Raw genomic sequence first — 11,709 nt, 5'->3', positions numbered from 1 at the left:
GATTTCATTGCTCTGACTGGAAATTGTTCATCCCGGAGCACCATTTCAAAGTTCATTTGAGTATGGATCATATGTTGCTTGCCCAAGCTCCTTGAATGTCGAATGATGTGGTCATTACTGATGAACTTTAGCCTGCACGCCTCAAAATCTTCTTTTCTTGTTTGATTGATGGATCAAAATGTCATCTATTAGAAATTTTGGAATAGTTTAGACTTGGTCTCCTATTTGAAATTGATTGTTACACTGCTGCTGAATTCGATGGAAAGCAACTTCGGATAGAAAAGAGCCCACTATGACCTGTGAAGAAAACAATTTCTGCCGAGATTTCCACTGGACTTGAGAAAAAGAATCATAGTTCTGAACTCAGAAAACCATACTCAAAATCCAGAAGCAACATTAACCTTTTAATTTTATTCTTTAAAATCATTAAGACAATGCTGTTTTTCCTATCCACATATCACATCATGTGAAATACAAACACAACTGTCGGGAGTAAGCTTCGTAACATTACTACAGAGGTTCTTTTATTCAGTGATGTGGTTGCAGCTGAACAATGATTCATCCAGATAGCTATGTGCTGTATTATGCAGCCACAACTAATGATTTTTCCTTAAAATTTAGGTTGAGATGGTCAGGCATATATTTATCAGCATAACTAGCAAATTTGAGAGACTTCCTTGAACTTGTATGCATTACCATTCTTGTTTGTGTTGCCTGCTGAATCTGTCAACTGTATGGCAAAGGATTACGACAAAGGATTACAACTGTATAACATCAACATCATTAGAGGCAGCAAGATAAATTTATCCCCCAAAACATTAAGGATTTGTCTGGATAATCCTATGCAATCCAGCAAGATTCACAGGACCACAGTCTGGGCCGAGCCTAATTCATAGAATTTACAATAATACCTTCGGAGTGGGCTATCCCAAATTCCATAGGGAGAAAAAAAGACCTCGGCAGGTGTTTGTTATCCCCCTGCAGGAATTGGCTGGGGGTGGTCTGGTTGACATAGGCTGGACCAGGCCACATATTCTGAAATACTGGAAATCCCGTTTCCACTCCTGCGGATCCAACAGAATTATCCAAACAATCCCTAAGTGGCTTTCAGAAAGTATCAATGTATTCACTTCTGATCCAGGATGTCAAGTCCAGGATCTCCTGCATTCAAGTTACTGGAGGCTACATTCTCGTCTGAATTAAATATGAAAAAATGCTTCAGGCTAAAGTAAACAAACCAGCTCCTTACCTGAGAAACTAATTGATGCACTGTTAAGCAAAAAGAACATCTGAACGTAAGACATACTTCACATTTCTGGCAACAGCCCGAGCTTCATGCAGCATGCACTTCGCCCCATGAATGTGAAGGAGAGCCATTCCCTCTACTGGAGCAACCTGCAATGCAGAACTACCACCATAAATTCCCTTGATGAATAAAAGCTATCAGAGAGCCTTGCTCATTTGACTTTTCTCATACAACGGACACTTTTGTAGTAAAAGAGCAAACAATAGGAAAAAAAGGAAAGAAACATATCCAGTTGCCTTCAAAAAAAATAAGGAATATCACAAGTTTCTAACGCAGTTCAAAAGCAAACAATACCTCTGCCACAACCCCTTGCCTCTGATCATAAAAGACAGTTTCCCCTCCAACTAGAGATTGCATGAATGATTCTTGGTTACCACCCACACTTTTTTTCACTTTGGAACCTTCACTGCCACTAAGGTATATTAACAAAGTATATTGTGTTTTACATCCGTCTCCAAGATCCACACTCTCATCAATATGTCGACCAAACCGCTGGCCCACCTTATATCTGCAAAATGTACAATTAGCCAGACAGATTATATCCGATAACTGGTAGGCAATTCCCAATTGAACACTAAACAGTGAATGTTCAAGGTTTGCCAGGGCCCCTTGGTTCATTGGCTCAATTTCCATTCTTGGTTTTACTTGATAGACAAGTTAATAAAGGCTTGGTTTCATCCGGATATTTATCTTACAAACCAAGGTAGACATGAATCCTGCTCCAGTCACTGTACAACTACAAGCACAACTTTTAATATCCTTTTCAGTATTCAAAAAAAAAATATATGAAAGAATGGAAATTTGAAACTGCTGAACCAATTTATTTGTAATTTGGATGTACATAAATTTGAAACTTTTACATAAACTAGTAAAAGTAGAAAAGAAAAAAATAAGATAAGATCTTCACCTGTAGAATCTAATATTTGGATTCAGACCTACAGCCACTTTTTCCTGAACTTTGATATCATCAAATACTTTTTTCAGGCCTGACTCCCATATGCATTCAGCAAGAACAGGGTCATTGACAGAAATGCGGTCATTGTCTCGGTAGGCTTCACCTTTGGCTGGACCCAAGCTCCCTTGGTGCATGAAGCCCACAGACTCTGCTGCTTCAATGAAGGACTTTGCTTCAGCAGCAGTGAAAAAATTTGGTATCTGAAAAATTATGCTCAAATAAAGAGAGAAAGAGAGAGAGAATGATGAATGGTTATTAATGCTATTTCCTTGGCATACAATACTTTCTTAAGGTAAATGTCTCACTAGCAAACAAAGTGATGATATATGATCCTTAAGACATTTCCATGATACCAAAAAGAACTGCAGATAATAGAATTAAGGTAAATTTTCCTTATGGGGCTTCTATAAAAATAAAACTGTAATGATTCATAATTGTCATCTTTTCCTTTACAGGTATCATAAGGAATGATTGTATTTTCAGTCAAGGCTAAGTTTTACCACAAGTGATTCATAATTGAATTTATGAATCATTATCCATGTATGGGATAGGTAACAAACTAACAGTGAGTCAAACAAACATGCACTGCACTGCATTTCTAGCAATTCACAAACAGTACTGCTGATCCTCAATATCAAACAAACTCATAATGATGCTTCCTTTCGCGCCACAGTAACAATCACTGTATGAGATAATCTATTTCCTTAGAGGTTTGACTGCTTTTGTCCAAACATAAGTAGCTAGCATTCTGATTGTATAGCACGAGTTTTGTGACTTGCAATTGGCCTCTTAAGTTTGTGATAATTGTTTGTCTGCAGCTAGACTTCAATTAGAAGTCAGGCCTGAACAGATTTAAATGATATGAACCAACTGTTTTCTTGCTAACACAAGAATTAAGCAGTCTTTTGAACTGATATTTTAGTCCTTTGATGACCTGTGAAACAGGTCAAGTAAAATCAGAACTGAGTCTTGAAATACTGAGATGGTCCACCCTAATGTAATCTATATAGACTGTTTGTCATTCAGGATTGGCCAGCATTGAACCTTTCAAAACCAGAATCCTCTTAACCTGCCAAGGTCTCATATCTTCTATGAAACATGAGCCTGGTTTGTGAACGTACCAACTCAGGAAAAGTCTGTGCTGGTAACATACAGTTAATTATCAGGTTTTAAAATATATGATTGGACACAATATATTGCTGGTCATGCAAAGACCATGTTACTCTCTTGACCATTGACAATTTGACAAGTGCTACAAGAACTACACTTAAACCCTACACAAATCTGGCACGAGAAAAGAGAATTAGTCACATGAACATCAAACAACCCTCTTGACCTCCCATGGTCTAATGTTGTCACATTGGCAAAAGCTATTGCAAGTGCTTGTCCCCAAAAGGAATATTGGTAGGTGAAGTACATATCATATGAGGACCCAATCAGCCTTAAACTTGCAGATGACCTCAGCTCTAAACTTAGTGGCTGGAAAAAGGATGGTTATTACAAGGTGGGTTACTTGTGCTTATGGTTGTGTCATATGTGAGTAGCACTTATTTTGCTTCATATATGCCTTGATAAGGGCTTGTTCAGTCAGTGAATAAGCCGAACTTGAGGTTCAGTTACTGATAAAGACCTACAAAAGTTTATTTGTTCAATATCAATACCAATCTAATGGGTGAAGTGTTTCCTCAACAATAAATGCTATATTCATATATTGAAATCTAAACATTAAGATTAGATCAGACTATACATACAAAAGACCTAGAGGACCATGTGCTCAAGGCAATCTTTAAACAAGTCAGTAGCACTTGTTTTGCTTCATATATGCCTTGATAAGGGCTTGTTCAGTCAGTGAATAAGCCGAGCTTGAGGTTCAGTTACTGATAAAGACCTACTAAAGTTTATTTGTTCAATATCAATACCAATCTAATGGATGAAGTGTTTCCTCAACAATAAATGCTATATTCATATATTGAAATCTAAACATTAAGATTAGATCAGAAGATACATACAAAAGACCTAGAGGACCATGTGCTCAAGGCAATCTTTAAACAAGTCATTCATGGACAGTTCAACCTCAGCTAAGAATTAATCAAGCCAAGAATGAGTCTAGCCAAGCTTATGCACGGGCTGGATTACTCAAGTTCATCTTTTTTACATCTCATGGCTTTGTTTGTTTTGGCAGAGGATCTCCCTATCGCAGCCCTCTTTGAGATTGGAAGAATCCGACGGGGAGCCATCATATGTTGGATTGGGAATTGAAGCTAAACCTACTGCCCTAACCTTACCAACCTTCACCGACCCAAATGGACTGAACTTTAGATCACGTGGAAGTGGTAATTTCTGGTGATTGCTTTACTGAAGTCCAAAAGTTGAGTCCATGAGGACCTTAAAATCACTTTTCTAATTCAGATCCTGGGGAGCCAAAGGGGCCATTTGGATGCAGTGTATCCTCGAAGTTGGCAAGTAAACTGAAGTTTAACAAACTATAGCCCTACATTTGGTATTTGTCTACAAGTTATTCATATGGAACTATAACTTTAGTCAGTAGTCACTTGTCTCACGTTTGCTGAATATTTGGGTTTCTATTAGTATTCAAGTTTAGTCACTCAAAATTATTTTATGGTTTACCTCCACATCTCAATACGAAGAGCACCAATGCATATCATTTTGTCTTTCATCTTATAAATTGACTTGATTTTGGCAAAGCATGTAGACTGTGATAGACACCAGTTTTAGGCTATCATATTTTTCCCCCATTAATTAACATTTGTGGGTATAACAACTATCAAAATCACCGAAAAGAAATAATAAGAATTGGAGGGCATGCTCTAGCAAATAGATAGGAGACAATAACAACTAAATTATCAACTCACTAATCATAACAGACTGCAGATAGACCAGAGTTGGGACAAGAAATGAAGGGGGGTCATGGAGCAGGTGATAAAAGTGGAATGAGAGGATAGGACAAGTAGATGACTGAATGAAAGGAGGAGGTTATGGGGAAAGTACAAGGAAGATGAAGATAGAGGGGAGGATGGTGTTGTTCGAGGAGAGAACCGAACTGTGAAAGGAAGGAGGGAGGAAAGAGACAGACTGATGGAGCGAGCAGTTTGAGGGAGAAGACAGCGAACGCCACAAGAAATGAAGGTGGGTTTCCAAAAAGTTCCATACTAGTTATGGAAGAATGAAAATAAGAAATCCATAGGGAGCTAGTGTGGCGAGAAAGCCAAATTAGTAATTCTAGGGCTGGTTCCACAATGCAAACAGAATAGGCATCGATATGCTAAGATTTCAAAGGTTGCAGATGACATGATTGATTGCAAGAAAGTTGACCTACAAAAAGCCAGACAAAATGTTGCATCAGGTAATTCCAGCATTCGTTTGGGGAATCGGATAAATTAAGGTGTCAGCAATTCAATGGTTTTAAATAATAGCACAAATATAGAGAGGTCAAGGGACTTATATAAGGAATGATTATTGAGTTCATGATCCTGGATATAGGACAAAGAGTCAGTAATATGAGGCCTTTTCTCACCTATAACGGGTATATTTTTGATATAGGATGAGCCAGAAATTGTTTGTGCTTCATTGAGGTTGTGATTGGAATGGATATTCCTTTGAGATCTAGTTAGCCAATTTGATCAATCATACATACTTTAGCTTAACTTGACTTCAGTGTTGCAATATTCAACTTACAAGAGATTTTCTTACAGTGACTTTTAACTTGAACAGGCTATTAGTGATTACACTAAAGTTTAACGATGCACGAGTCCAGTGGATCTTGTTCTTCTTCTAACATGACTAAACCATGTAATTTAAACGATTTGGATCATAAGTCATGCCTACAATCACATGATGCTAGAGCACATAGAGTTACCTAATTCATTAAATCAGAAGTGAATTATGAATTGATAAAATTCAAAGCGGTTTCTACAAGATTTACTGTATTAAGCAACTCATGAATCCCATATCACGATTTATTTAATTAACTCCTTTTAACACTCATAAAATATTTCTGTATTATTCACCTTGTATATATTGATAAATTCAAACCATTTTATCAAAAATGTTTAATAACGCATAATAAAGAATGACTCCAATCGTACTATAAATGAATCCAATTCATTCAGGAAGAGAAAACACCAAATTATGAATCCAATCCCAGAGTGGATGAACCAACAGACCAAGTAACTATGGGAGCACACAACATCGTAGAAGCATGCCTCAGCACTAGGAGGAAATATGAACACCCAGAAAAAGAACTCGAAGAAAATTTAATCATCTTCAGAAGAAATTATTCTCTCTACATTTCAAGTCTTTCTTTCGTTTTATGTCAAATACGTGTTTTGTTACCTAATGCTATCCGTAGGGGTTAAAAAGAATAACGCTTCAATGCTTCATTCTCCTTCATAAGATAATCTATTTAGCGCGCCGCCACCCCACCCCCAACACACACACACACAAACAAAAATATGAACAAAGAATTCATGCTCGAACAAGTATTTACATGGTCAAAAATCAGTCTTTACGAAAGGATCTGTAACCTGAGGCCTAAAAAAACCCTAAAAGAAAAGAAAAGACGAATTCTTTAATTAGAAGCACTAGACTACAGAGAGATCAAAAGAGATGGAAAAGAAAAGAAGGAATTCGGGGTCCTTAGGCATATACCGTAAAGAGGCTGTTGCCTTTGAGGCGATTGATTTGGAGATCCCTCTTGCTTTTGATCTGCGGCCACCTCCCTCCCGACTCCTTTCCTCCGGCCTTCTTCGTCTTCTTCTTCTTCTTCTTCCATTGCTGTTCGTCTCTCGCAGCTGCGGTTGGAGTCGCCATTCTCCGCCTCCCCTCCATCGAAATAGAGGGAAAGGGAGCCGATCGGACACGAAGGCCAGAGAAAACGAGGTGCCTCGTATGTACCGGTCTCTAATTTGGGCTAGGTAAATGGAGAAATTATTAGATGGACGAGGTCCAGTGGTCTGTTCCACTGAACCTGATCCATCTAATAATTTCTAAATTAAATGGGAACTTCTGGAATTCCACTTTTTCTTGCCAACGTCTCGAAATCATCTCAGGGAAGAGGACGTGAAATTAGGTTATTTGGTCCAACCGGATTATAAATATATGAGGATCTGATTTGATCTAGGTTTTGGGCTGTATCTTTCAAGTGAAAGGATTATCGTTCTTCTTTTGTGATATCAATTATTGGATTGCATCCTGTATAGCTCCGAAAGCACTTCGAACTTTTTTATCCATCCATTTGTGTAGGTCTCATCTATGGGCTTGCACGTCATCGTAGAGGTGGTGAGCTTTACAACCCAGTAAAAATCTCCACACACCCACATCAACACAATAATAATACTAGTTTGAAAACCATAAAACGTTACTGCACACATCATGAAATCACAAATCGTCTATCAATAGTGATTGAATAATCAATATAAATATGCACATCAAATACCAATATAAATCCAGCCATCAAGAGTGTTATACCATACGATATCTCAAAATCTTTATTAGTGTTTTTAATATTTTCTATCCCGTTTCTTATTAACTTGATTCGGATTAATTATTTTTCGAACTTTGGGCAAAATTCCAGTCACATTTCTAGCCCATGATGGGCAAACTAATAGTATCACACTTAGAGCCTATGATGGGCAAATCAATAGAATCACACTTAGAGCCTGTGATGGGCAAACCAATAGTATTACACTTAGAGCCTCTGACGAGGCAAGCCAATAGTATCACACTTAGAGCCTGTGACGAAACAAACTAATGATAACGAGACGACCCAAGTCCTTGTTCATTTAATCAAGTTCACATCCACATATCAATCTCTTTAATTTTCGCCTTTAGACTAACCACGGTAACACTTCCAGCCCGTGATAGGGCAATGAATAATAACAAAGTTAATCTAGAGCATTACATCCATAAATCCGATTATGCAGGTGTAGGTCATGCGCATACATGCATCCATCATGATACCAATCAAAAGCAAATACGATCAAAATACATTTTAATATAAAACTATTATTGCTTCTTACTTATTTGGATCATAGCACATCATACATATATAGGTGCAAAAATAGTTATATTATGCAAGTCGATGTACAAGAATTGTTACTTCTTTGCTGACAACTCAGACAGACTAATCATCTGTCCACACCGCGATCTACGATAGAGATGTGAAAAATCTTGCTTAACGTCCTCTCATCCAACAGATTGTTTTTCTACAGAACCAAATTAACATTAAAATTTACATGGGTATCTGACAACCTAGAACCCTCTATTGACCTAGGACTATCCAGCAGTCCTCAAAACAATGATCTCTCCGGATCCAACTAGAGAGAGGAAACCAATAGGAAGAGAGAAACTAGAGAGAGAAACAATTCAGGTAGAGAGAGAAAGTTCCGTAAAGAAAGAAACAAACAAAAAGAGAAACCAAGAGAGAGAGAGAGGAGAGAGGAGAGAGGATAGAGAAGAAGAGAGAGAAATCTTTTTTCTCCTCTCTTCGCGATCGGCTGCCTCCTTCTTCCGTACCCCTCATAGGTCCAAGGGGCGGTGGCCTAGCTCCCACTTGATGGAGACCACAACCTAAGCCAAATCGGCGGCCAGCAGCAGCAAAACAAGAGGGACGAGGACTAGGGGTACCCTATTTCGGCTGCAACACCGACGATTACCGGTTCCTATCACGGTTAGTAAGGCCGAAAAAGAAGTAGAGAAGAAAGAGGAGCAGGAGGAGCCTTACCTCGGTTCGGCGAAGTTTCCAGTGAGGAATCAAGGGAAGAACTCGAAAAAGCAACTGGGAGTTGGCGGCAATTTCTGGCGATTCATGGGGTAGAAATCCGAGGAGAAGGGAAGATTTATAGGCAAGATCTCCGAGTCCTCTTCTCCTCCAAAATTGGGGAGGAAGAAGACTCCCAGTCAGGGTCTTCTTCCCTGATTCCCCCACGAGCCGAGCATGGGTTGCTTTGGGCCTGGCCTGCTCAAGCTGGCCCACAAGCCCAAGGGTTGGTGCGTGAGGTCGGGCTGGGCGGTCCCAGAATTCTTTTTTTGGGTATTACAAAAGACGACGTTAGTCCATCATCACGCAGCTCCAGTGAAACCATTGTTCACTTATCACCGTTGGTATTTGTCTCAGCATATACGACATATAATAATAATTTATGATTAAAGAATGTTTATTTTAATACTATAATAACAGTGTTATAACATAGTATAGTAGATGCTAGTGCAAAAATTAAGTGTATTACTGTCAGGATCCAAAATCATGGCCAAAATCTTGAGATATTTCTATTTTGCTGTTTTTTACCATACTTTTCATATCATGCATCGAGTGTTGGGAATTGTATCCTAAAAGTCAATCGTCAGCATATTGATGATTGAATTTTGTAAATAAATTGACAAATTAATAAAGTGTTATTTGGAATTATTCATCATTTTATTGAACATCTTCAAATGAATTCTTATATGATGAAATCCTTAGGACTTATTTTATGATAAAGGAGGATTTATCTTCAAGTCCTTAAACCTGTTCGCGACCAAATGATATACTGTTAGTAGGACGACAGCATTATCGAGATTAGATCGTTGTGAGACATATACGTTGGTTGTCCTCTTAACCAAGGAGCGTGGAGACACTGATATGTCACACAGGTGAAGTGTAGGAGTACATTTCACTGAACGTGACCAATTCCGGAACACTCTACTATCGAAATATGTTTCGAGTGGATATGGGTATAAGTATTCCTCGGACCTGAGATCACCATAGTGATTAGCAAGCAACTCTCTGTACTTTGGTACCGGATTAGCAGAATTTCTAATTCTGGGATGGAAGGTTACTGATTGCAGTCAAGTACTTGCGAAATCAGTGAGTGAGTCAAGATGGAATTGACCCCTCCTAGAAACAGAAGATAATGCTTTGTGTTCAATTTAGCAAAACCTTGGCCAGGATAATCCTTGTGAGGAGTCACAGAATTTCTAAAGTTGAATCACATCATGGATGCACTGATTATAGAGTTGACAGAACTCTGAGGTAATCTTGGCATTAGGAGTCAAAGGGATGAATTATACAGTAACTATAGTACAGGGTTCCAGAATATTTGCTTCGTATATATTCGGCCTATCCGGTGTCGGGTACCATTGCTAGATGGTCACATCGATTAGTGCAGAAAGTTGTTCCTGTACTACCGGCCTAGGTTCAAACCTATGAGGTCACACGCATAGAAGTTTCCTGATTTATCAAGATAGTTGATGGATGGTTGAGAATCATTCAGGGATAATTTGGTCAATTCGATTGGCAAATTATCTTATAAAATAATTAAAGTAATTATTGAAGAATTAATTAGTAATTAGATTACTAATAAACTCAATTTGATTGAGTAATTGGACTGAAGATGAGCCAAATTGAATTGGATTCAACTCTGGGCTCAATCAGGATTTTTGACCTGATTGGATTAGGTCTGAATCAAGAGGACATAGGTTGACCAAATTAAATTAGATTAAATTTATGCTCAATTAGGGATTGACCTAATTGGATTAGGTTCAACCCAAGATAATTGGACAATTCTAATTGTTAGGATTTAATTAAATTAAATGGGTATGATCTGAAACTATTCGGATCTTGAAATCCACATGTCACATATCCATGCATGGCGCCATGAATTGATTTTTAATATGATTGAAAAATTAATTTAATTTATTTAATGGTGCCATGGGACATGTGGCACACATCAGGGACCTCCTTCATCATCAGGTCGGGCGAAATGGAGAGATAAATTCATGAAAAGAATTGGATAAGATCAAATTCTCTCTTTTCACGGTATATGTAATCCGTATCTTTATCTCACTTCTAATTAAGTTTGAATTTCGAATTTAAACACCACAAAATCACCTCATGACCCTCTAATCTGATGGTGGGCATGGAAATTTCGAAATTGAAAGAAGGAAGTGGCAACATGATGAATGGTTTAGATTAGATCAAGCTTCATCATGTGTTGGCGCATGAAACAAGCATTTGAATTTTGAATTCGAAACCCCATAAAATCCTCCCAAAATATTGGAAGGTTGGTGTGTGAAGAGGGGTGGAGGGCGACATTAAAAGGACCTCCATCAGCTTGTGGCCGAAATTAAGAGAAAAAGAAAAAAAAAGGAAGGAAGGAAGGAAAAAGAAAAGAGAGGAACCCTAGTTCATGCATGGAAAAATTCTGCATGCAATCTAGCTAACTTCTTCCTCCTCTAAGTCCATCACGCCATTAGTGTTAAGGGTCCCTGATAAGAGCCTTTAGATCAGATCTAAGTCCTCTTCAATCCCTATAAACCATTCCTCCAAATTCTTCCAAGAAGGCAGATCAAAGGTTGATAGTGTCAGGAAGATCAAATTTCAGCTTCAAGAAATTCTGCGCAAGCTAGCACTTCTATGGGATTGGATCTCTCCAGGAACTTCGCGTGGATT

The 11,709-nt window shown here is 38.3% G+C and overlaps 1 protein-coding gene across 6 annotated transcripts; it reads right to left on the bottom strand.

Annotated features, from left to right (window-relative positions):
• Window positions 1–383: 383 nt before the first annotated feature.
• LOC103717237 lies at window positions 384–7,345 on the bottom strand. 6 transcript variants are annotated; one of them, XM_008805553.4, is made up of 5 exons: window positions 6,930–7,345; window positions 2,214–2,412; window positions 1,601–1,814; window positions 1,250–1,395; window positions 384–1,161 (listed from the first exon to the last, which is right to left on the bottom strand). In XM_008805553.4, exons 1-4 carry the CDS (start codon window positions 7,051–7,053, stop codon window positions 1,273–1,275), a joined length of 660 nt encoding a protein of 219 aa, XP_008803775.2. In that variant the 5' UTR covers window positions 7,054–7,345; the 3' UTR covers window positions 384–1,161; window positions 1,250–1,272. The 6 variants fall into 6 exon arrangements, with proteins under 6 accessions (XP_008803775.2, XP_008803773.2, XP_008803770.2 ...); XM_008805551.4 differs by having other exon boundaries at window positions 384–1,064; window positions 2,214–2,461; window positions 6,930–7,334; XM_008805548.4 differs by having other exon boundaries at window positions 2,214–2,461; window positions 6,930–7,333.
• Window positions 7,346–11,709: the final 4,364 nt, after the last annotated feature.

This window comes from Phoenix dactylifera, chromosome 2, assembly GCF_009389715.1.
Source record: "Phoenix dactylifera cultivar Barhee BC4 chromosome 2, palm_55x_up_171113_PBpolish2nd_filt_p, whole genome shotgun sequence".
Lineage (NCBI taxonomy): Eukaryota > Viridiplantae > Streptophyta > Magnoliopsida > Arecales > Arecaceae > Phoenix > Phoenix dactylifera.
The sequence above is the reverse complement of the archived record's forward strand: the minus strand, read 5'-3'. Positions and strand labels throughout refer to the sequence as shown.

Bases quoted from the DNA above. Each gene is read 5' to 3' on its own strand.
- LOC103717237 (XM_008805551.4), bottom strand. From the start codon at position 7,109: ATGGAGGGGAGGCGGAGAATGGCGACTCCAACCGCAGCTGCGAGAGAC. The intron at 2,462-6,929 runs GTATATGCCTAA...ATAATTTTTCAG, and splicing joins AAGGCAACAGCCTCTTTACG to ATACCAAATTTTTTCACTGC. The intron at 1,815-2,213 runs GTGAAGATCTTA...TACATTTTGCAG, and splicing joins CCAAATATTAGATTCTACAG to ATATAAGGTGGGCCAGCGGT.